General features: G+C 39.7%; 1 protein-coding gene across 2 annotated transcripts in view; it reads right to left on the bottom strand.

Moving 5' to 3' along the window:
• Gpbp1 (GC-rich promoter binding protein 1) overlaps positions 1 to 27046 on the bottom strand; it is a 51012-nt gene that overhangs the window by 23487 nt on the left and 479 nt on the right. For both annotated transcript variants that reach the window (XM_051172537.1, XM_051172538.1), the window contains exons 2-5: positions 11441 to 11560; positions 5883 to 6006; positions 5528 to 5751; positions 505 to 571 (exon numbers count right to left, since the gene is read on the bottom strand). In XM_051172537.1, coding sequence (XP_051028494.1) covers positions 505 to 571; positions 5528 to 5751; positions 5883 to 6006; positions 11441 to 11503 — 478 coding nt within the window. In that variant the 5' untranslated portion in view covers positions 11504 to 11560. The remainder of the gene's footprint in view (positions 1 to 504; positions 572 to 5527; positions 5752 to 5882; positions 6007 to 11440; positions 11561 to 27046) is intronic.

Raw genomic sequence — 27046 nt, 5'->3', positions numbered from 1 at the left:
TTTAAAGGGCGTTATTTACAGAAACTCTCACTAAACTTTAAAAAACCAAATCAAATCATTTCAAATATAAACTACTCAAAGGAAAATGTATACAATTAGTTAAAACAGTATAAGCACAACCAATTTCATACATAAAGATTAATTTCATGTTACAATGACTAGAAATACTTATTTTCCCAGTTAGCCAAATTTCAATTGTAAGAAAATAAAATTTTAACTATATATTGAGTTGTTTGAGACTATTAGGCTGCTCTCAAAACTGCACTAACTTGGAATCATTCTCAAAAAGATCAAATACTTAATGTCACTAGCATTTATAAATTAAGTATTTCAAATCAAGTTTATACCCCAAATTCCTCCCTTTTATAGGTATTACTTCAATAGCTTAGCAAAATTATTAAAGAGTTTTACTGTACCCTATTGTGTACTCTTCAACAACAAAAAAAGGAAATCTACAACTACAATATATTCTATCCTTCAAAAAACAGATAAAACATTACTTACCCCATACACCTGCAGCTAAAGATTTATTCTGATTTGGTTCTCTCTCATATTCAGGATTTAAAGATGGCTGAAAGAAAATAAAAAATTTAAATGTAGCAAGGTCTGTGTTTCACATATCAAGGGTCCTTGAAAACAATCACTTGGTTACACATCTTATAACTGAGGAAGATCAATTAGTTATAATAGCTATAATAACTAATTAGCTATAATAACTAACTCTCTATAAACTAGTAACTACTAATTCTCCATAAGTTGCTTTCAATTTTCTCTGCTAACCACTGCTAGTGGGAAACAAAGAGAAATCTTTATCTTCATCTAACTATCCAAGGAATGTTTAGAATAAAGTGAAAACATAAGACACAAAGGTGGGAATGTAGCATAATTATAGAGTGCTGGTTTAATACATGCCAAGCCCTGAGTTAAATATTCAACACGCCCAAAAGACAAAAATCTCAGAGAGCCAAGTTGCCTACTGGCCCCAAGAGTAACTGCTATTTAGGAAGAATAGGGAACAATGACTTTAGTCAAGTAGTTCAAGGCAAACTAAGCAAGACAGCAAAAACTCCAGTCAGAAGTAAAGTGTTCTCTGCAATATATGAGATGAAAATTATACTATTCACTAATTCTATTAGATGTTGTATCAATGGACTGCTCCTGTTAACATACTTGGGAGGATCAGGCAAGAGAATTCACAGTGCCATCCTGAGTACATTAGATTAAAGACAGCCTGGGATACATGAGAGCCTGTCTCAAAGAAATAGCAAAAAGAACTAAATAAGACTGTATGCTTGCTAGTCACCTTTTTGTGTAACTTGCATATAAGACAAAACCTGTCTCAATAAAAAAAAGAAACAGAAGCAAACACACATTTCCAAAAGCAAAGTATAAAATTTCAAGGGATGCTAAAAATTATTTAAAAAAAAAAAAAAGCAACATTAATGGGTACTCTAAAGCTAATCTTGGTAGGTGTTTACACTGTAGAATCATAGGACTTACAGCATTACACCAGATTACTTTTCATTTTACCTGATAACACAGCCTGCCTTCATTAAGACACTTAATACTTAAAATGAATAAAAGTACAAATATTTTAATTATGCACAGAAATAAATTTATTAGCATGGAACTAACATTACTATAAAGCACCATAAGAATGTGTATGCAGGGGGCTGGAGAGATGGCTCAGAGGTTAAGAGCACTGACTGTTCTTCCAAAGGTCATAAGTTCAATTCCCAGCAACCACATGGTGCCTCACAACCATCTATAACAAGATCTGGTGCCCTCTTCTGCTGTACAGGAGAATGCTGTATACATAATAAGTCTTTAAAAAAAAAAAAAAAAGAAAGAAAGTGTATGTATACCAGTGTAAGTAATTCCTCCTCAGAAAACAGTTATATATCCTTTTAATTATACTATAGCATTAAACATACTATTGTATGGATCTGGACCCAGGGGGGCCTGCACAAACTACTGTGCCAACCAAAGACAATGCATGCAGTAAACCTAGCCCCCCTACTAGATCTCTAGCCAATGGACAGCGCATTCTCCACAGCTGTGTGGAGAGTAAGGACTGACTCTGACATGAACTCTGGTGGCCCCTATTTGACCAATTAATTCCCTTTGGTGGGGAGGCCTAGTGGCACTCAGAGGAAGGGAAGCAGGCTATCCAGATGAGACCTGATAGGCCGTGACCATATGGAAGGGGAAGTCCCCTTTTGTCACAGACAGGGCAAATGAGGGAGGGAGGGGGAAACAGAAGATACAAGTGAGGGGATAACATTATCTGAATAAATTATTTAAATTTAAAAAGTAGAGCCAGGGGTGGTGGCACACACATTTAATCCCAGCACTCGGGAGGCAGAAGCAGGCAAATCGCTGTTAGTTAAAGGCCAGCCTGGTCTACAAAGGGAGTCCAGGACAGCCTAGGCTAACACAGAGAGACTTGAGGAAACAAAAAAAGAAAAGAAAAAGAAAAAGAAAACAACATACTATGGTAGACTATATGGTTGATATATATAGTTTATATAAATATATTTTTATATAAACTATGTCTGTGTCTCAGGTCTAAAGTTACAATTAACAATTACCATTATTGCCGGGCGTGGTTGGAGCACGCCTTTAATCCCAGCACTCGGGAGGCAGAGGCAGGCGGATTGCTGTGAGTTCGAGGCCAGCCTGGTCTACAAAGTGAGTCCAGGACAGCCAAGGCTACACAGAGAAACCCTGTCTCGGAAAGAAAAAAGAAAAAAACAAAAACAAAAACAATTACCATTATTATTAGGACAGGAGGAGGTAAGAGAACAATAAAATAGCATCAATTGAGCAATTACAGTAGGGTGTTTTGTTTTTGGTGGAGAACTGAAACAAGAGTCTCACTCTGTAGCCCTGACTGACCTGAAACTCACTCTGAGAAACAGACTGGCCTCAAACTCAGAGATCAGCCTGCTTCTGCCACCATGCTGGGGCTGCATTAGTTTTCATTAGCTTACTATGTTCGTTTTCCGGCCTGACCATTCAATTTAGTCTCGCACAAATGGTACAAGTAACAATGTATGGACTCAATTTAGAGACTCTTACTTTCCTCTCTCCCACCCCTCTTCCCGTCTTCCTCCCTGACCCACACCTGTCTCTTTTCATGCAAGCTCAACAAAATTTAAAGAGACAAGGTGGTTTTACAAAGGATAAGAAGGGAGAAATTACATAATTTTATTATAATCCCAAAAATTTAAAAAAATTAAAGAGCTGACAATGTGCTTACTATGTACTTTACTCATTACACTATTTAATGCACTGGGAGAGGACACCTGTCCCCAGTTTGATTTTTCTGGTGATTATCAAGTGGGAAAACAGAGCATTCAAACAGTAAGGGGAGCCGGAGAGCTGGCTCGCTGATTAAGAGCACTGGATGCTCTTCCTGAGGTCCTGAGTTCAATTCCCAGAAAACACATGGTGGCTCACAACCATCTGTAATGGAGTCTGATGCCCTCTAACAACTTTCAGATGTATATGCACACAGAGCATTCATATAAATACACACACACACCTACATCTTTAAAAAGGATTTTTTTATAAAAAGATAAAAAATGTCCAATGTTACTTGTTAATAATACCTAAAACAAATCATTTATTCTTCCTTTTCCCTAAGCATTCTCCTGCCTTAGTCCTATCTGTCCATTTTCCCCCTTAGCTATCTGGAATAACAGCCGAAAGATATCCAAATACCTTATCTTCAGTTATAAAAAGTCCCAATCAAAGCATTACATTTAGAAACTAAAATCCTTTACACTAGACTACTCCATTCTTCCTCCCAGGTCTTGTTTTGGTTTCTATGGGTCTGAGTTTCATAGTGCTTCCAAGACTTGTTCCTTCTGGCCAAGGCTCAGATCCAATGTTACATAGAAGACTCTTCATTTCCCCCAACAAAGGAACTGAGCTACTCAGTCATTTCCTTTTCAAATTCCACACAAAATACAATTTATTTTTCATTTAATTTTTTGAGTCTTCCTGCTAGGAATAAGAACTCAATGAGAACACTTCACCTATCATATTAGTAACTGTAGATTCTGTGTGCCATGAACAGCAAAACACTGATATAGCCACTCAAATAGTAATGTAAAAAGAAAAGTGCATGTGAATTCTAAATTATCAGGAATGAATCAGAGCCAAGGATGGTGGTACACACCTACAAACCCAGCACTTGGGAAGTGAAGGCAGAAGGATCAGTTCAAGGGTATCCTGAGCTACATTAAGTGTGGGGCCAGCTTAGGCTACACAAGACACAAAACAACAAGACCCAAGTAATGTTTACCAAGTCATTTTTCTGTACCTTAAACACAATGTTCAACACTAGCACTCAGGCAAGGCAGAGGCAGGCAGATCTCTGCAAGTTCAAGGCCAGCCTGTTTTACAAAGCAATTCCAGGACAATGAAGGCTAAAAGGGCAGGAGATAGATGGCTCAGGAGGTAAAAGAATCTGCCGTCCAACCCATCACCTGGACACACACTGTAGAAGGAAAACCAACTCCAAAAAGTTATCCTCTAGAGGTTGTGCCAGGTAGCTCATGCCTTTAATCTCAGCACTTGGAAGACAGAGGCAGACTCTGAGTTCAAGGCCAGGCTGGAATATACTGTGAATTCTAGGGTAGCAAGAGCTATATGGTGAGACCCTGTCTCAAAACAGACAGAGTTTTTTCTTCTCTGTGTAGTCTTGGCCATCCTGGACTCTCTTTGTAGACAAAGCTGGCCTAGAACTCATAGATTCGCCTGCCTGCTATGTTTTAAGGCATGAGCCATCACACCCGGCTCCTTTTGTTAGGCTTATTGTATTAGTGGCCATGACTAAATGCCCTAAAAAAAAAAAAAAAAAATCAAAGGGAGGAAACTTTTATTTTATCAAATGGTTTCAGAAAGCTCAGTTCACTGGAGTAGGAAGGTCATTGTGGAACAGAGAAATTCTTATCATAGGTATAGAAAACAAAGAAACTGCATCAGCTTTCTTCAATTCCTTGTATTCCATTTAGACTCCAAGAGTCTCATGCTACTCCCATTCAGGTTGAGTTTTGCCCCTTAGTTAATCGTCTCTGGAACTGGCAGCCTAGTCTACATGACAAGTTCTAGGCCGTCCAGGGCTACATAGTGAGACCCAGTCTCAATAAAATAAGAGTCAAAGTTATCTTGACCTCCACAAACACACTGTGGCCTACACCAACACACACATGAGCACATACACAAACTAAAAGGTAGTAAGTTTGTGACTCCTTATAAAATATGAGATTTAAAATAAAGTACACAAAACCAGGCAATAGTGACTAATGTTTGAATTCAACTCAGGCTAGGTAAAGCATGAAACCCTTATTCAATACAAAGCGCCCACAACTGGACAAGCACCTATTAGGATGACTCTATAGAAATTACTTGGACTAATTAAAAACAAAAACAAAACAAAAAAGAACCTAGGAGTGCCTCAATACTAAAATGGCACTTTTCAGAAACATCATGTGTATTAAAATTATGAGAAACTTACAAAGTCCTCTGCCTCAAACTGTCTGCGTTCTCTTTTGTCTTCTTTCCTCCCCATCTCATTGTCAGGGATGTTGTTTTCATGTAGTCCTTGGCTTTTTCCAGAATGGAAAATACTGCTACGAGAACGCGAATTTCCACCATGGTATCCCCCTCGATGATTTATGTTTTCTGTACCATTTCTGCCATGCGTACGCCATCCATTTTTTTCTTTCCTCCCAAAGTTACCTTTATTTGATAACAGTAAAGTAATATAAATTCAAAGACAGTTACACTTAAAGATTAAATAGCAATCAAAACATCCTAAAAAGATTATATAAAAATTATCATGAATTCTCTCATTTCCTAGAAAATTTTACCTCCATTAGGACGTCCAATACCAGAATCAAAGCCATCTGAAGAGTTGTGTCGTCGGCGACTCACATCATAACGATTTTCTGTCCATGAAAAGTTTTCAGAATGCTTCTCAAAATTCAATGATGACTGCAATAAATAAATATTTATTAAGCCTAAACTTAACTTTAAAACTAGTAACACACCAACTTATTTCTAAGAATTTAAATGGTTACTTCCAAGGTATTTGGTCTGATCTTTGGTATGTGCCCCCAATCACACTCTTGGTCTCTTTTGTTTTACAGAAAAAAGGCATAGTTTTCTGAAAATTTCAAGAACTAATCTATTTTCCCAACAATAGTAATAGCAGCAATGCAATACTCCAAGAAAAGAGAGTTAAAATATGGTGCATTTTTCTTGTAACAAAGTATAATATTCTGTACTACACTCTACTTGATGTAAGCATTTTCATTCTTTTTCTTCTACATCAAGAAAAATTGTCAGCTGGGTGTGGTGGCCCAGATCTTTAATCCCAGCATTTGGGAAGCAAAGGCACAGGTGGAGCTCTGTAAATACAAGGCCAGCCTGGTCTACAGATCAAGTTCCAGGACAAGTGGCAGTACACAGAGAAACCCTGTCTCGAAAAAAATGAAAGAAAAAGAGAGGAGAGGGAGGAAGAAGGAGGAGGAAGAGGGGAAGGAGAAGGAAGGAGGAAGGAAGAGAAAGAAGATGATGAAGGAAGGAGGAGGAGGAGGAAAGAAATTGTAAAATGTAAAACTTTTTTTTTTTAAGTTTCCTAGACGCTTCATAAAGGATGAAGTACAAGAGAGAATACAGAAAACCAATTTCAAAATTTAGAACTACAAAGTACAAGCTATTTATAATGAATATATATGTAAATTTTATATATATATCACAATCAAATTCCAAGACTTCTGGCTTGTTTTGTTTTTCGAGACAGGGTTTCCTTGTGTAGCCTTGGCTGTTCTGGACTCATTTTGTAGACCAGGCTAGCCTCAAACTCACAAAGATCCACCGGCCTCTGCCTCCAGAGTGCTGGGATTGCTGGCGTGTGCCTCCACACCCGGCTCAAAACTTTTAACTTTTATGTATCGATTTATAGTCATCAGGGGGGAAAATGTGTAAGCTGGGTATATAGTAGGGTCCGCTCCTTTCTTCCTTCCTCCTTTCTTTTCTTTCGAGACAAGGTCTCAGTGTGTACCCTTACTGGGCCTAGACATGGTAGATCGAGTTGGCCTTAAGATGTTAAATTCGTTGATTTTGAGACACAATAGTACAAATAAGGATACCCTAACATAGAAAGTAAGCAAAGGCTACAAAAAGCTATTCTCAGACATATGAAAAGCTCAAGAGGGAAAGCTGAAGCAGTGGGGCTACCCATTTCCTTTGGAGCCCAGTTACGTGTAAATCCCAGATGCTGAACACAAGAGTTGCAGGACTGCCCTTATGGGTTTGGGACTAGCTTTGGTCTGACCTTTGGTATGTGCCCCTAATCATCCTCTTTTAACGTCGAAATGCCTACTTTGTGCTATTATATACTGAAGAAACTTATTTTAAAGGACGATTATGCTGAGTCTCAGAAGAAACACTGGATTTGTGACTAGTGTTGGGAACTTCAGAAGGTGAAACACGTGCCTTTTGCATCATGAGATGGCTCTGTGCAGAGTTCAGTAACCCTGAGTAGAAGAATGTTGTAGTTTGAATGTTTGGACAGTTGGTTGCCAGCTGGTGGCAATGTTTGGAAGTTATGGAACCTTAAAGAGGAAAGCCTTACTTGTATGTCTGGGGGGGGGGGGGCAGGGAGGGGGCACAGTACAACCCACTTGAAATTTCATAGAACTCTACTTCCCAGTCACTCTCTGCTACTTGACTGCCTGTGGAATGCAACCAGCCTGTCTCCAACTCCTGCTGCCATAGGGTATGACTCCCGTAAAACAGAACCCAAAATAAAGGAGGGAGAAAAGAGAGAAATGCAACAAAATGGCAAGAACAGAATAGGATTTTTGTAACCAAGTGAAACTAACAAAGAAAAAATTTAGTAATACAGACTAAAGATGGCTGGTAAGAGTATAAACAAAACAGACATGCCTACAAAATTATGATGGATTGGCCAGTTTCCATATTCAAATGACACAATCAAATGTTTTTACAATTAATGAAAATAGACTACATGTAAGTCAACTTTAAAATACCAATTAGTTTAGAGTAGAGGTATTAACTGCATATGAGGTTATAAGAAGGGAACTGGGGCTGGAGAAATAGCTCAGTGGTTAAAAGCACCACCTGCTCTTCCACAGGTCCTGAGTTCAATTCCCAGCAACCACATGGTAGCTCATAACCATCTACAATGTAATCTGATACCCTCTGTCTGACACATACAGACAGAACACTGTATACATAATAATAAATAAATCTTTTTTTTAAAAGGGAATTGAAAATTGCTGACAAGCTGTTTCTTTCTCTCTGCTCCTTTCTTTTACTTCTAAATTACTACTTCCATTAAAGAATGGATTGAGTACTCAGTTTTAGTGACAATAGAGACCTCAGTACTTTATTAGTTACAGACAAGGTTTGAAATCTGACCAAAGTGCCAATCTGGAGACAGATATACAACACAAGCCATTCTTTTACTTACGGCAACACTAATGTTACTTGAATACATGAAGCTAGTTACTAACAGGCTCCATGAAACTAAACAATGCTTTAGGATAACAAACTAGTTTGGAAAGGTATGTGGCCATAATTTCTAATTATTAGTGTATTTAAAACAAAAGCAAAAACAAGAACTACGAGCCGGGCCTGGTGACACACACCTCTAATACCAGAACTTAAGAGGGCAGAGGCAGGTGGATCTCTGTGAATTTAGAGATCTAGGCCAACCTGGTCTACAAACCTGTTCCATGACAGCCAAGGCTACACAGAGAAACTCTGTCTCACCAGAAATAAATAAATAAAACAAAACAAACAAAAAACTACAAATAAATATTCATAATATTCCAAATTTGGTGAGTACATGCACGCATATGGAAATATTACTAAACTAAAACTAAAAACCCCAAAAATATTAAAATTACATTCTACCTACTTTATCTTAGAGAAATTCTTTTTCTATCATTTGGAATCCCTAGATCCCAGTAATAGCATGACTTTTTTGGTTTCCATATTCACTAAGATTCTAAAAACAATCTGTTATCGTGTATTATTCTGCATTTAATTGCTAGCATTTAAAGCAGAAAATAAAACCAAGTTACTGGCATTAACATACATCTTAATTCAATCTTGCTGTTTCTAAACCTTAAATACATCATTAGGCAATTAATGGATTTTGTTTATTATAAAGCTGGTTATGAAAATATTTCATGTCTTTGTGGTGGGGAGGAGGACAGATAATCAATAGAACCTGCTAATCTATGGAACTGTTATGCCCCAACATGAAAACTCAAACTCAAACCTCAGCCAGTGATTTTCATTGTCCAGACTCTACAACTTACTGTTTCTTCTGTTATCCTCTTCTTCCTCCCACTCCCTCAAATTTTCTTTTACGACAGAGTATCACCGTGTACTGAAACTCACTATGTAGACGCCCCCAAACTCAAGACATTATTCTGCCTTTGCCTGCTATGCTAGGATTAAAGGTATGCACCACAATGCCTCGTTGCCTTATTTATTTTAAAATATAATATGATTGATGTTTGCTGTCTCAAAAACTACAATAAGACAATGGCTCTTTTTATCCTCATTCAGCCATCATGGTAAGAGAGAACAATTCCACAAGTTATCCTGACCGCCACCCACACACTGTTGAGAAAACAAATACACACACACACACACACACACATCTTCCAGCAGACCCACACAGTAGTTCAGCCATCTGTAACTCCAGTTCCACGGCATGGGATACCCCTCTTCTGGCCTCTGTAGACACCATGCATGTACATGGTACCCAGATACACATACAGGCTAAATACTGGTACACATACAATAAAGTTGTTTTTAAAAATTAGCAGAATAGCCGGGCATGGTGGCGCACGCCTTTAATCCCAGCACTCGGGAGGCAGAGGCAGGCGGATCGCTGTGAGTTCAAGGCCAGCCTGGTCTACAAAGTGAGTCCAGGATGGCCAAGGCTACACAGAGAAACCCTGTCTCGAAAAATCAAAATAAACAAATAAATAAATATTAGCAGAATAATTCAGAATAAAATTAAAGCAACTGCTTAAAAAAAGAACCACCATAAAATTGTGTACTAGTACACAAAGGCAAATGAAACTTGTTTTAGATTTAGGTAAATGCAAAAACACTTAGTAAACTACCCTAAGGCACAAGCATAATCAGATGCATGTAATTTATATTTTGACCACATGATGGGGCTAAACAACTACATAGCTTTGAAAGGCACACGGGTGCACTTACTAACATTCTCAACCTCAATCCATCTATCTGTGTATCATTCCAAAGAAAAACTGAGGGCTATCATTATACTAAACTAAAGAATAATACTGTTTATTTACTTATTCAAGACAAGATTAGAGAACAAGCAGTTAATTACAAACAAATCTAAGATTAGTGATTTTTTTTTTTAAATAATGAAAAATAAGTTGAAAGGGTATTTAAGGAAAAAAAAAAAAAAATCAGGCCCTGAGTGGTGGTGCATGCCTGTGATCCCAGCACTGGGGAGGTAGAGGCAGGTGGATCTCTTTGAGTTCAAGGCCAGCCTGGTCTACAAAGTGAGTCCAGGACAGCCAAGGCACAGAGAAACCCTGTCTCAAAAACAAAAAAACAATGCAATAAGCTAAATCAGAAAGCCAGACAGCACAGAGAAAACCGGGTAAACAACTAAGAAGCGATTTCTTTCTATGGTCAGAACAAACCTCAAAGACTGGCCTCAAAAACCACCCTTTATCTAATTAAATTGTGTCAGGCCAAGGAGCTGTTTAATCCCCCAGGCCTTTGTGGGGGGAGGGGCGCGCAGAGGGGAAACCATAGCACCCAACAATCAATTAATGAAGCCTAGCAAAGAGTTGTGACATCAAATGAGGCAGACAGCTTTACAGAGAAATCAGTATGCAATACAGAAGCTTTTTTTAAAAAAAAAAGCTTCATCAGAGTCATGGGCCTGATTGACTGTGCCCAAGTCCTTTACCCTGGAATACAATCATTTCACTTTCCTTCTGTCAATTACAGAGGTCAATAATTAAAATCCATGGAAGAAGTAGGAATAAATCTAAAACATAACATTTATAAAATTATGATCAAATTATATATTTGGCAAAGTACTCTGCAAACTTTACAGTACCATTACTACTTAGCATCAAAGAAATAAAAATTATTTTAAGGCAGTAACACATGAAGTTCAAAGATATAAACTCTACACTAAAAAAACAAAAACTGTGTTCACTTTTCTCCTTATATTGTCACTTAAACCCAGGCCCTTATGCAAGTTAGAGAAGGACTCCTCCCTGAGCCACCCCCCACTGTACCTTCACACTGTGGGGACATTTGTGTAGAACATAAGCAAACTAGAGGCAGATAGAAAGGCACAGAAAGATGCAGGGGGGAAAAGTACCTTTGTTGATGATGGCGGGGTAGGAAAATTAAGCCAGGCTGGAGCAAAGTCATGCTGCGCCATTTAGGTCCAGTCTCTCCAACGCAGTGAAACAAGGCTTCAACACCTCATGGCAAGTCCCTGTCATATAAGAATGGAAAAAAATTACACCTGCAGTTTCTGGCCAAAATGATATCCTAATGCTGTATCTCCTTTAAATTACAACTGCCTGAGCACTATGGCTCATGCATTTAAGCCCAGCACTCAAAGGCAGCCTGATCTGTCTAGCAAGTTCCAGAACAGCTGTGGCTACATAGAGACATCTCAAAAGACAAATAAATAAATAACAATGACCAGATACCTTGGGACTAGAGTTGCAGATGGTTGTGAGCCACCCCATACGTGCTGGAAATAGAACCTAGGACCTCTGGAAATACAGCCAAGCGCTCTTAACCACTACAGCATCTCTCCGGCTCTATAATATATTCTTAGCCACACCCCAAAAAGATTTTTAAAATAATTAACTGCCAATGTGCAGATAACAAGACAAGTGTAACAGCAGCCAGCACTGATAATGTACAACTTTAATCCCAGCAGTCAAGAGGCAAAGGCAGGTAGATCTGAATTTGAATCCAGTCTGGTCAACAGAGCGAGTTCCAGGGCAACCGAGGCTATACAGAGAAACTATGTCTCAATCAATCAATAGATAAATAAATAAATAAAATATAAATAGGAAAAATATATGTAGGACATAACACAAGAACTCCAGATGAAAGGCTATTATAAAGGTCATGAAACTAAGAGAAAAACCAAATTAGTCCCTCTAGCTTCACTTGCTTTTGATCACGTTTTACAGGCAATATTAGAAGTCATCTAACCAAGCAATAGTTTCATGAGCTTTGCTATACTTAATGTCTCTAACGTGCTGGCAGGATACTAACTGCCTAATCAGTTTTAGCAACAAGTTTTAGCAATTTCAAGACAGCATAAATCATTCAATGCCACTGACCTTTCACTTTGACCTACAACAGTGCCTGATGACTAATATTTTTGTTAACATTAGAGAGAAAAATCTCCACTTTCTGTACTTGGTGTCTATGTATAAGGTATGACTATATATACACACATAACCACTGCTTTCTTAATCTCCAACCACCCCTCCCTCTCTGTACCTCAAATCACCCAGAGTTCCTTGATCCCATAAATACTCTTTTTGTTTTTGTTTTTGTTTTTCACGACAGAGTTTCTCTGTGCAGCCTTGGCTGTTCTGGACTCGCTTTGTAGACCAGGCTGGCCTCAAACTCAGAGATCCGCCAGCCCCTACCTCCCAGGTGCTGGGATTAAAGGCGTGCCCCACCACGCCCGGCCCCATAAATACTCTTAAAAGCTGTCCTCAGTCACATTTTAGATTTAAACCTCCAAGTCTGGCCACACTGTGAATAATATTCCTTTGCACAAAACTCATTATTTTAGTAAATAGCATAATAAAGAGCAAAAAAAAAAAAAGGGGGGGGCTAGCTAGTTCAATAACAAGTAAATAAATTGGTTTTTATTATATTGTTTTGTGTTTTTAAAGGCATATTTATTTATTATTTATACAGTATTCTGCCTACATGTACACTTGCATGCCATAAGAGGGCAGGTCTCATTATAGATGGTTTGTGGCTCTTAACCTCTGTTTTTTACTTGGCTTGAGATAGTTTCACTTTATAGCACAGGTGAGGCAGGCCTCACACTTTTGATCCTCTTGCCTCAGCTTTCCTAATATTGGGATTATAAACAACCAAATACAATACTCAGACATTGTACAAACAACTACTAAACAAGCTAAGCTTTACCAAAAAAGGGGAGGGGGGAGTAAGGGAGAGAAGTGTAGCACAAAGGGAAAGGCACTTGTCAACAAGCCTTATGACTTCAGCTCTATAGGATTCATATACGGAAGGTTAGAATCCACTCCAAGATATCCTCCTCTAACTCCCCACATGAACACATACATACACAAAAGATAATTAAGCTAAAAAGTTTAAAGTTTTCAGAAGAAAACAAGGAGATATAGCTTCTTGACCCTTAGCCATAGTCTTAAAATACAATTGCAAACAAGAATAACGAAAAAGTATATAAACTAGAATTAGAAATGGAAAAGGTCTAAATAAAGATTATCTAATGTGATGTGAACCTGATGTAAACAATCAAGGCCCTGAGTGCATGCCATGTCTAGCATCAAGATTTAAAAAATAAAAGCAAAAACAAAAAACTTAAAATTCAGCAACAAAAGCTGGGCATGGTGGCATATGCTTTTAATCCCATGAGGCAAAAGCAGATGGACCAACAAGTTTAAAGCCAGCCTCCACAGGGACAGCAGAGGCTACCCAAGACCTTGCCTCAAAAAAGGAAGGAAGGGAAGAAAGGAGGGAAGAAACACAGGAACAAAAAGAAAACACTCCTTCAAGATAAGCAAATAGGTAGCTAAATATTTCTAGTTATTTCCCCCTAAGAGCTACAAATGTTCCAATACTCAAATTTTAAAAAGAAAAAGAAAAAAGTCCTAAGCATTATGAAAAAAAAATGTTCTTTAGAGAAATGTAGCTGAAACTACCATGAGATACCAGTTTACACCCACCAACTAGGATAGCCATATAATCTTTTTATAAGTAGGAAAGAAAAAAAGTGGTATTGAAGATGTTAAGAAACTGGAACACAGGCCAAGCATGGTGGCGTACGCCCGTAATCCCAGCACTCAGGAGGCAGAGTTCCAGGCCAGCCTGGTCTACAAAGAGTGTCCAGGACAGCCAAGGATACACAGAAAAACCCTGTCTCAAAAAGTCAAAAAAGAAAAGAAACTGCAACATACCAAGCAGGTGGATCTCTGTGAGTTCGAGGCCATCCTGGTCTACAAAGTGAAACCTGGACAGGCTACACAGAGAAATCCTGTATTTAAAAAAAAGAACGAAAGAAAGAAAGAAACTGGAACAGAGACGGGTATGGTGGCGCACACCTCTAATCCTAGCAATAGGGGAAGCAAAGGCAGCCGGGGTCTCTATGAGTTTATAGAGTCCACGACAGCCGAAGCTACAGAGAAACCCTGTCTGGAAAAACCAGAAAGAAAAAAAAAAAAAAAAAGAACTGGAACCCTTGTATGTTACTATTGTGAAGATAAAATCACGCAACCTCTATCGACTGTACTTGGCAATCCTTCATGAAAGTTAAATACATAATTACCCTATTATCCACAATAGGTTTATTCCACACACTCAAAGAATTGAAAAGCATACTTACAAACCTGTAGACCAATATTTGCAGCAGCACTTCACAATCACCAACAGGCAAAATCACCCCCAAATGTCCATAAACAGACAAAAGAATAAGAGAAATTGGCATACAGTGGAATGTTAGTCATAAACAAAAGTAAAGATTAGTATATGCCATGAATATGAAACAGCTAACTTTGCTGGGAGGGATGGTGAATGCCTTGATAATGCCAGCATTTAGGAGCAGAGGCAGGCAGATCACTGACTTCAAAGCAAGCCTCATCTACAGTGTTTCAAGCTACAACTGGAGCTGCACAGAAAAATATCTCAACAGCACCCCCCTCCCAAAGAAGCACGTTAATCAGAAAAAAGGCAAACATATACACAAAATCACGTGATTCCAATTACATCTCTCTCTCTCTCTCTCTCTCTCTCTCTCTCTCTCTCTCTCTCTCTCTCTCTGTTTGTTAAGGTTTTTTGAGACAGGGTTTCTCTGAGTAGCCTTGGCTGTCCTAGAATCGCTTTGTTGACCAGGCTGGCCTTGAACTCAAGAGATCCACCTGCTTCTGCCTCCTGAGTGCTGGAATTAAAAACATGTGCACTATGCCCAGCTTCAATTACATCTCTTAAGAAATAAATCTAGGGGCTAGTGAGATGGCTCAGTGGTTAAAAGCACTGGCTGCTCTTCCAGAGGTCCTAAGTTCAATTCCCAGCAACCATCTAAAATACAATTTGGTGCCCTCCATGCAGATACAGCACTCATATACATACATTGTAAGTAAATAAATCTTAAAAAAAAGAAGGAAATCTATAGCAAAAAGAGAAAAAGGCAGGCATAGTGGCACACGCCTGTAACCCCAACACTTGGGAGACAGAGGCAGGCAGATCTCTGAGTTCAAGGCCAGCCTGGTCTATAAAGCAAGTCCAGGACAGTAAGGACTACAAGAGAAACCCAGTCTTGAAAAACAAAAAACAAAAACAAAATACAAAGAGAAAAAGATGGTCAAGAACTGGTGGAAGGATGAAATCGAAAGTACTAACCACATAAAATTTTCTTTTAGGAAGATTAACACATTATGTAATTCCCACTGTATAATGGCCGTACAACTAAATTGTCAATAAAACTGCACCTTAAGTGTTAATTAAGAATGTGACTTTTACCTCAATGAAAATAAGCAACAGACCCGGGCTGTAATCCCAATGCTCTGCAAGGCTGAGGCTGGCGGATCTCTGTGAGTTCAAGGCCAGCCTGGTCTACAAAGCAAGTCCAGGACAGCCAAGGCTACACAGAGAAACCCTGTTTTGAAGGAAAAAAAAAAAAAAAAAATACAGACTACACAATGTTACCATATGTTAGATAAACGTTTTCTGCTTTTAAACATAATGGTGTGATTGCAGGAAATGACTTCTTGCTTTTTCCTATCACCATCCCTCATCATGTACCAAATCAACAGAGATCTTTCTATAGTACTGTATTAGAATGTTTGGTGTGTATATACACCTGGGAAGCGTGGTGGCACGTGCCTGTAATCCCAGCACTCAGGAGGCAGAGGCCAGTAACCGGCCTGGTCTACAAAACTAGGCCAAGACAGCCAAGACTACAAAGAGAAACTCTTGTCTCAAAAAATAGGGGGGGGGGCGCTGCACACCTTTGATTTTTTTTGGGGGGGTTTTCGAGACAGGGTTTCTCTGTGTGGCCTTGGCCATCCTGGACTCACTTTGTAGACCAGGCTGGCCTCGAACTCACAGCGATCCGCCTGCCTCTGCCTCCCAAGTGCTTAAGAAGTGTTATTTGAGAGTCAAGGAGTTAGTATAGTAAAGTTAAAGGGGTCAAACCAGACTTAATTTACCAGGACACATGGGAGAGCGCAATTCAACTAGGTTGTTCCTTGACCTCCACATACATGCTGTGGCACTCACACCCACCAACACAATAAATGGATGGACTGGTGGGTGTGTAGGTAGGTAAATTTAAAAAATAAAAAAATTTTAAAACCACAGAAACAATTTGAGTTGCTAATTTTTAAGGTTTTGTTGAGAAAGGGGTGTTTGTTTTAAATTGAGAGGTTTACTTGATGCTTTTTGGTTTTTTGTTGTTTTGAAGATTTCACATAGAACAAACTAGCCTACACAGCTGAACTCCTGATCCTCCCTCCTCCTCCTCCTCCTCCTTCTCCACCCCCTCAAGTCCATGGATAGTAAGAACTCACCACCATGCCTGGCTGCTGGCAAGTTTAATAAATTAACTATTAAATGAACTCTAGCTTAAGATTAGGACATACTTTTCCAACAATTTATGAAATAGCCTTAAAGACCCTTCTGCCAACATGATCTGTGCTTCCAATAACTGTAAAGGGCAAGGAAGCTACTTGTGATATGGTACTGATGACTGCAGCCTCACCATTGAGAAAGGGGAACATAGAAGGCTTCCTTGACAACTCCTAACCAACCCACCAACACCACCAAAAAGTAACAGCCTAGACAGAAAGCCATTGAAGAGGATTTTAATAATTGTGATAAGGATACTAAAATGTAGCTCTCCACAACCAATGGCTTCTGGCTGGAGGGCAGGTAGCAAAGGACTCGTTTTCTTTATGGGGCTGGCCACCAGGAGTGTGACCATGCTCCAGTGAGTATATGGGCAAGAGAAATTGTACTTGGTTTTTGTTCTGTCTTGAATCTTTTTCTTTTCTTTGAGGGGGAAGAGTCAGAAACAGAGGGGCTGACATAGGAGGATTGGAGGTGAGTGTGCTTGGAGGTCATGATATAAAATTCCCAAATAATCAATAAACACAGTATAAAAAAACACCACCATTTTATTTTGCACTGAGTAGTTAGAATACATACTAATGCGAAAATGTTGAAGACACTTTATGATGGAATGAAATAATGATAGACTTTTCTAGGTTCAGACATGGCACTCTAAAAAGCAAAACTACATAATACGCATGTTATTATATATACATAAAAGACCAGTGCTTTACAGTTAAGTTATAATAAAACAAGTTAACATTCTTGGGCAGTAGTTCACAACCACGCCCAGCTTGCATTTCTTTATTATAAATCCGCTCATTTACCTTGTTTATCATAAATATATATTATTTTGCCAGGCGGTGATGGCGCACACCCTTAATCCCAGAACTTGGGAGGCAGAGACAGGCAGATCTCAGAGTTCAGGCCAACCTAGTCTAAAGTGAGTCCAGGGCAGCCAAGGCTACACGGAGAAACCCTGTCTCGAAAAACCAAAATAATTTAAAATGTTTAAGAAAGTATATATTATTTTGATCTAATATGAAAAGAGGTATTCTACTTCAAAGTATAATTGTTAATTCTATCAACTAAACTGGACTGAAAAGAGCCTAAGTGATTAAAAAACACTGTGCACTTCCACAGAGAAGGGAAGGGTCTACCTTGAATATAGGTGATGCCCAAATGGAATTAAAGAAGGGAGGGGGATTTTTTTAAAAAGTCAGTGGAGTTAACTAGTGCAAGCATTCTCTGGTACCCTCTCTCTGCTTCCTATGTGCTCCCTCTGAGCTACACTTTGCACCATGATGGACTGAAGATACAGACTACAATAACTCTTTCCCTATTTGAAATGGTTTGACGGTTGTTTGTTTTAATGGTTTTGGTGTTTGTTGTTTTTGTTTTTGTTTTTGAGACCGGGTTCCTCTGTGTAGCCTTGGCTATTCTGGACTCACTTTGTAGACCAGGCTGGCCTCAAACTCAAGAGATCTGCCCACCTCTGCCTCCCTGAATGCTGGGATCATGGGCATGTGCCACCTCACACAGCCTTTGAGGTTTTTTATCACAACAAAAGTCTAACAGGTGACTTTCAAAAGGACTTACAGGACTAAGATATAGTTCAGTAGTGTAAGCTTCCCTAGGTGCTTTCCTTTTTGTCTTGCCCTAAGCTCCATCTACAGCTCCAAAAATACATGAAATACACCTAGGCATGATAAACACTTGTGTGTACACCTAGAACTTGGGAAGCTGAGCTATACAAGCTCAGGGCTAGCATGGGTTACAACGTGGAGCCCTGTTCTTCAAGAGAGGGAGGAAGAGAGGAAAGGAGGAAGAAGGGAAGGCAGGAGGCAGGGGAAGAGGAAAAAGGGAGAAGAGAGAAATGGAGAGAGAAGGGAAGGAGAGAAGGAGGGAAAAGGGGAGGAACACAGCAAAAGATCTCTAAACAGAGTTCTAGTGGGCCAGAAAAGTAAGGGATAAGAGCCACTACTGGGACACTGTGTTTATTGAAACAGAAATTACACTTGGCAGAATTCGATCCCCAGCCCCACTAACTCAAAAGAAAACAAGCTTTGGGGAGAGGTGGAGGCTTGGGGAAGGTGTGTATTTGCTGATTTTTATTCTAGTTTTTCTCCCTCCACCCCAAGACAGGGTTTCTCTGTGTAACAGCCCTGGCTGTCCTAGACTCGCTTTGTAGACCAGGCTGGCCTTGTACTCACAGAGATGCACCTACCTCTGCTTCCCAGTACTGGGATTAATGGCCAGTGTCACTGCCTCTGGTTAGTTCTTCATTAAATAAATTTACCTTTCTGTAATTCACGGTTTTTTTCCTCTTTTGTACCTTTTAAGTTAGTGGGTTTTTTTTTTTTTAATTGATAACTATGTCAGAAGTTTGTGTTCAGTATTTTTTGTTTGTTTATTTTTGCTTTTTGAGACAAGGCTGCTCTGTGTAGCTTTGGCTGTCCTTTGTAGAGCAGGCTGGCCTCAAATTCCCAGCCATCCTCCTGAGTGCTGGGATTAAAGGCATACACCAACATGCCAGGCCAGTACATACTTTCTTTTCCTTCAGTTTATTAGAAATATTTTTAATTCAGCCCTTTTATCAAAATAGGAATTCCGGAAAGGAAAGGTAACAGCAGAACAGCTGAAACAAGTGTCAGATGGGTTTGTCTCTCATTTGGGTCACTGTCCTGTGTGAGCCACACTGTCAGGCTTACTCTTGGAAAGGTTAGGTTAGGGAGTAAACTCTGATATATACAAATATTTTTAAAAATCAGGCTTTTTAGGCTACCAAGATAAGACTTGATAGCCTATGACCATATAGTGGAAGAGGAGGTCCTCCCTTGGTCTTAGACCTAAGGGAGGAGAATAGAGTGAAAGAGAGAGGGTGGAAGGGAGGAATGGGAGGATATAAGTGATGGGATAACAACTGAGTTGTTACCTGAATAAATTAATAAAAATAAATTTTTTTAAAAAATCAGCCTTTTCCTCTCTTCAAATGTCTTAGTCAAATCACAAGTTGAAATCGGTTCTTGTAGCCATGTCATGGGGCTATGGTGGTGCACCCCTTTAATCCCCACACTCAGGAGGCAGGAGGATCGATGTGCGCTCCAGGCCAGCCTGGTCTACAAAGCGAGTCCAGACCAGCCAAAGCAAACCCTGTCTCCCCCCCAAAAAATAAATAAATAAATCCCACCAGTACCAGGTAGTCCTGGACAGCTGATACTATTTAGAGAGGGGGGAGGGGGAAAAAAGGGAAAGAAAACAAAAACCAACAGAAAATTCTGGTTTTGTCACTTAACCCCTAAGGTAAATTACTTAATCCTGGGCTGAATTTGTGTGGCTAATTTTAGATACCTCACTTTAGTTAATGTTCACAATGACAATAAGAATTAGTTATGCTTGGCTAGGAGACATGGCTGAGAGGTTAAGCGCACTTGCTGCTCTTGCAGAGTGCACATGTTACTGAATGAGGATTATCAACCTGCAACTATATTATCTTCACCTAGGAAAAAAAAATTTACTTGCTTCCCCAGATGAAAATATCTTCTGAAGCAGAAGAGTATTTTACTTTCTCATTAACACCTTAAAAACTAACTTTAAGCCTTGATACAGAAATATGAATTAAAAAGAAACACTAGCTGGGCGTGGTGGTACACACCTTTATTCCCAGCACTTGGGAGGCAGAGGCAGGCGGATCACTGTGAGCTCGAGGCCAGCCTGATCTACAAAGCGAGTCCAGGACAGCCAAGGCTTCACAGAGAGACCTTGTCTCAAAGAAACCAAAAAAAGAAAAAAGAAAAAAAGAAGCACTACTTGTATAACCTTGGCAAAATGATTAAAATCCCTGTGCCAACATTTTCTCAACCCTTCCCATACAGGGTGCCTATGAGGACTAAAACTTAAAAGGCTCAGAATAGCCTAGAACATGCTATAAACACTGATTTTTTTTTTAAGTATTAGTTTTTTTTTTTTTTAAGTATTAGTTGTTAGGATTAATTCGCTGGTGAAAATGGTGGTAGACCACCTTGTAATCTCAACATTCACCAGTCTCAGGCAAGGAGAAAAAAAAAATCAGAGTTCAAGGCCAGCATGGGATAGGTGGTAAGAGCCTATCTCAAAAGATTCACTCATTATAATCAGGGTTAATATCTAAAATATAGGACTGACTACAACAACTAAGTTTTAATAAACAATGCCAGGTATGGTGAAATATGCCTGTGATCTTAGCACTAGGGAGGCTGAAGCAAGAGGATGGTAAATTTCAAGCCAGGCTAGGCAAGGAGGAGGGGAAACGGTAAAGAGGAGAAGGGGGAGGGAAGGACAGCAGTGCCAAGTATTTAAATACTTCTCTGAAGATATACAAATCCTATTAGTCATTATTTGAATGCATATAAAAATTACAGTTTACATTGACAACTAGCTGGTGTAATCTCAGCACTCAAGAGGCAAAGGCAGGTGGATTCCTGTGAGTTCAAGGCCAGCCTTGTCTACAAAGTGAATCCAGGACAGGCAAGGCCACAAAGAAACCAAAAAAAATTTTTAAATGTCCGGTGTGGTGTGGTGGTACACACCTTTAATCCCCAGCACTCAGAGGCAGAGGTACACAGATCTCTGTGGGTTCGAGACCGGCCTGGTTTACAAAGAGAGTCCAGATTAACCAAGGCTACACAGAAAAGCCCTGGGGTGGGAGGAGGGAGGAAAATGCAAGCAGACAACCAGGGGCTGGAGAGATAGCCAGTGGTTAAGAGCCCTTGCTGCTATAAAGGACAGGTTTTCCCAGCACCCACATCAGGCACCTCACAACTACCTATAACTCCAGCTCCATGGGACCTGGTGCCTCTGGCCTCTAGCATGCACATACACAAATGATTTTTTTTTTTTTTTAATTAGAGTGGTGGCGGTGCACACCTTCAATCTCTGCACTCAGGAGGCTGAGGCAACTGCATCTGGTGAGTGGGGGTCAGCCTGTTCTACAAAGTGAATTCCAGGATAGCCAAGGCTACAAGAGACCCTGTCCGGAAAAACCTAAAAATGTTAATGAGGAAGGGACTAGAGAGTTTGTGATTAAGAGCACTGGATGGTCTTTCCACAAGACCTGGGTTTTCAGCTCCTAGCACTCACATGGCAGTTTACAAGTATCTGTAACTAACTCCAGTTCCAGAGGATACAATGCCCGCTTTTCATCAGGCACAAATACTGTATGGTGCACATAAAAATATTCAGGCAAAAACTCATACATATAAAAAACAAAATTTGGAGCCGGATGTGTTGGCACACGTCTTCAATCTCAGCACCAGGGAGGCAGAGGCAGGTGGATCTCTGTGAGTTAGAGGTCAGCCTGGTCTAAAGTAAGTTCAGGATAGCCAAGACTACAGAGAAACCTTCTCTCGAAAAACTAAAACAAATAAAATTTGGGGCTGGACAGATGGCTCAGAAGTTGAAGAGTACTGACTGCTTTTCCAGAGGTCCTGGATTCAATTTCCTGCAACCACATGGTGGTTCACAACCATCTATAATGTGATGGTGCCCTCTCTCCTGGCCTGCAGGTGTATATGCAGGCAGAGCACTGTATATATAATAAATAAATCTAAAAACAAGCCCATGCCTTTAATCCCAGAACTTGAGAATTCGAGGCTAGCCTGGCCTACAAATCAAGTCCAAGACAGCCAGGGAAACCCTGTCTTGAAAAACCAAAAATAAATAGATAAATAAATAAAATAAAAACTAAAAACAAAAACAGAAACAATCTGCCAGGCATGGTTTCATAGGCCTGTAATCTCAGCACTTGGGAGGAGGAGGCGGGCAAATCTCTGAGTTCAAGATCAGCGAAGTCTACAAAGTAGGTTTAGGACAGCCTCGGCCGTTACACACAGAGACCATTTCAAAAACTTTTTTAATGAAAAAATAGAAAAACACAACTCCTTCTTTTTAGTTCATTTATTATGCTAACTGAAAGACCAGTGAAAAACATAAACAATAAACACCTGGGGTTACAGCTCAGCAATAAAGCACTTGACTAGATAGAATGTGATTCTCTAGGCTCACCCCTTAATACAGCATCCTAAAAAAAAAAAAAATACTTTCCCTCAAGTCATACAACAGGTGGGTAGTAAGCCTGCTGAGTCCATACAAATACAGAATATACTCTCCCAAAAACTATGTAACAGCCCATTCTGCTTTCATAGGACAAAGATTTTGACCATTTATGTGAAAAGACTTCTACCCATATGTACTCTACAGATATATAAATCTTTTGATGAAGGTATGAGTTGGAGTCCTTTTTACATCCCTTCTCTTAAATTAATAAACTTAAGAGACATTTAAATAGACAGGAAGCGGTTAAATCTCAGGCATAAGAGGTATTGCAGCTTTCCTTCATCTTAGACCACCTGCTTTAGGAGATCCAAGTGGATTATGGCCCTAGCTGATATTGACAGCTATTTAGTGAAAGACCAAAAAGGAGCCAGAACATCAGCTAAGTTGTTCCCGATAACCCATGTCTAGGGAGGTTTATGAGACTTTTTACAGAATTGGATGAAAAGCAAGTTAGCTGCTTTAAAAAAAAAAGAGGCAGAGGCAGGCGGATCACTGTGAGTTCAAGGGCAGCCTGGTCTACAAACTGAGTCCAGGCAGTCAAGACACAGAGAAACCCTGGGGGGGGGGGGGGGAATCCTAGGATAGCAAATGAAAATTTGAAATGGGGAAGCAAAGCTGTGTGTCCTAAGAAGTAAAGTAAAAGCAGGGAGTGGTGGCACATGCCTTTATCCCAGCACTCCGGAGGCAGAGGCAGGATTGCTATGAGTTCGAGGCCAGCCTGGTCTACAAAAGTGAAAAAACAAACAAACAAACAAAAATGGACATCCTGCCAGGCAGTGGTGGTGCATGCTGGGAGACAGAGGCAGGCTAATCTTTGTGAGTTTGAGACCAGCTTGGTATACAGCAGTCCAGGACAGCCAGGGCTACAGAGAAACCCTGTTTTGGAAAATAAAAACATCAGAGAATGGATGTCATGTAAAATATGTAGTAAAACACATGACACCATAATCTATTAGCTGGTAGCTATTGTAATTATTGAAAAAGCTCATTAGGACAAGAGTAAGAGAATCTACAAAAGTGAAGTAGAGACGCAGTCCTAGAAGTGCTCTAATTAGTAACTAGTGATACTATACAGTTATCTCCAGGAAACACTGAAAAACTGTTAAAATATTCAGATGGGGTGGAGATGGAGCTCAGCTGGTAGAGCACTTTAGCTTGCCCAAAGCCATAGAACTCTTCCCTGTAGTGGTAGTGGAGGGGTATGCCTATAATTTCAGCTCTGCAGAGGCAGAAGCAAGAGATCAGAAGTCTAAGGTCATTTATGGTTTTGAAGCCAGCCTGGACTTCATGAGACCCTGTCTCAGAAAATTCATGGGCTGGAGAAATGGCTTAGGGACTAGTAGCACTGGCTGCTCTTCCAGAGAACCTGTTATGGTTTCCAGCACCCATGTGGAGCAGCTTACAACCGCCTGTAACTCCAACTCTAGGGGGCTCTGACACCCTCTTCTGGCCTGCACAGGCACTGACACACACTTTACAGATCTTTTTTAAAGTACATACCTCTGGGCTTTTGTCTTTTGAGACTAGTTTCTATGTGGTCTTGGCTGTCCTGGAACTCAAGAGATGCACTGTGAGGCCGCGTGCTGTGACTAAAGGGGTGCAGCAGCACAGGGCACCAGCTGTTGAACAACTGCTGCAAACAAGCTCACTACTCAGGGCGTCAAGTGTTCAAAGCTAATTTCTGTAGTGACTTACCCTGATACCACACTGAAAATGTCAACATCACAAGGGTCACAAGAAAACAAATGTGGTTATTTTCTATGAATAAAGGTTAGGACAGCACTCGGGAGGCAGAGGCAGGCGGATCGCTGTGAGTTCGAGGCCAGCCTGGCCTACAAAGTGAGTCCAGGACAGCCAAGGCTACACAGAGAAACCCTGTCTCAAAAAAAAAAAAGAAAAAACAAAAAACAAAAACAAAAAAAAGGAAAGGTGACCTCAGTTGTTTTTTTTTTTAAGATGTATTCATTTATTTAGTATTTATACAGTATTCTGCCTACATGTGTGCCTGCACATCAGACGAGGGCACAAGACCTAATTGTAGTTGGCTGTGAGCTACGATGTGGTTGCTGGGAATTGAACTCACGATCTTTGGAAGAACAGCCAGTATTCTTAACCTCTAAGCCATCTCTTCAGCCCCTCGGTTCAATTTCTGCTGGGTAGTTTTCGTTTCTTTTTCTTTTTCTTCTTCTTTTGTTTGTTTGTTTTGTTTGTTTTTGTTTTGTCTTCTCCACCTGCAACTTTTTTTTTTAGCTTGACTGGTCTGAAACTATGTAGACCAGATCTGCCCGTTTTCTGAATGCTGGAAAGAAAGGCTCACAACACCACTCCAGACCTAGTAAATGTCTTAATTTCATTAAATATACTTTTATATATAAGTAATTTGAAAAGCCAATAAGAATGCATGGATCCGGGCATGGTGGCACACACCTGTAATCCCAGCACTCGGGAGGCAGGCAGAGGCAGGTAGATCTACGTCAGTTCAAGGCCAGCCTAGTAGTCTACAAAGGGAGTCCAGGACAGCCAAGGCTATACAAAGCCTGTCCTGAAACACCCTACACCTACCCCCACCCCCAAAAAAGAATGCATGGAATACAGGCTCTCCAAGTAGTAAGATGAATGGTCCCATCAGCTTTTACATAAATTAAGATTAAAAAAACCAATAAAATACTGTACACAAGGCCTGGCTTGGCAACATACAGGTGTTTGAATTTTAGCACTGCAGTTAAGTCAGGAGGACCCCACATTCCAGGCTACTTTCAATACATAAACGCCTCACTTTTTTTTTTTTTTAAGAACTACTAAAGATCTTTTAACACAGAAAACACATGTAATACAGTCTGTTAGAACATAAGGAACTGAATTCTAATTTCAACTTCAGAGCAGAAAATAAATGTTAAAACATGAATATCAAAATACCAACTTTCATTTAGATGACTTCTTTAAAGGATCAAAATTCAACAGGTTAGAAAGGTGGGGAGTTGTGTAGTAGTTAGCAAACCTTAGAAAAAGTGTTGAAAAGTACAATTTTCTACCTCAGAAAAGGCAATAGATAAAATAAGCTAAAGTAAGCTATATCAATCTATTTAATAATTGTGTGAAAATGCACTTTAGTGATTTTTGTTTAAACACACTGGAATGCCCCAACTCATGGAAAAATTAAATGTAGTAACTAATAGCAAATAAAAAATATTCAGGGTTGGAGACGGCTCCGTGCTTAAGAGCACACACATACTGTTCTTGCAAATGACTGGAGTTCAATTCCCAGCACCCTAAACAGGCAGTTCACAACTGCCTGTAACTCCAGCTCCAGGGGATCTGATACCCCTCTAACCACCACCACCTCCTCCCCGCACATGCAATAAATAATTAAAATCTTTAAAATACAGTTATCACTAAAAAGTCATACACTTGTTAAAAAGAATTCAACTAGAGCAACCAATATTCACAACTTAAAAAAAAAAACTTTCTTTGAACTTAAGCCTGCACATTATTCCTGGGGGGGCGGGGGTGTTAGGGAGGGGTGTGTGTGTGTGTGTGTGTGTGTGTGTGTGTGTGTGTGTGTGTGTGTGTGTGTGTGTAAAATCATCATGCTAGCTTTTTAAACTACTCATCTTTAAAACTTGCTCAGGTCCTGCTTTTTTCCAGTAATTTTTATTTTGCTGAAGAATGTGAAGTACAAACTGCTTCAATAAAATTTCAAAACCATGTTTGTAAAGTTTTAAAATAACTGTGCCTAAAAACAAGCTATGTCCTAATATCAGACGTAAAAGCCGAACTTGCACTACTTCGTAGGAGAGCTCTACACTTCATGTTTAGTAATGCAGTCTAAGCTCACAGCACAGTAGGATGTTAGCAATCAAAACTCAAGGCATTTAGAGCGTAAACCCAACCAAACATGGCTAGGGTTTTCCCTGTTTCTACTCTTCTGTTATTCATAAAGTCTAAAGTGATTACTTAAGTTTTTCAACTTTAAAAATACAAAACCTTTTAACTTAAGGCTCTAATAAGTTTGAAACATTGTAAGCCTTAAAATCTT

The sequence above is a fragment of the Acomys russatus genome, chromosome 30 (genome assembly GCF_903995435.1).
Source record: "Acomys russatus chromosome 30, mAcoRus1.1, whole genome shotgun sequence".
Lineage (NCBI taxonomy): Eukaryota > Metazoa > Chordata > Mammalia > Rodentia > Muridae > Acomys > Acomys russatus.
This window is presented reverse-complemented; position numbering and strand designations above follow the sequence as displayed.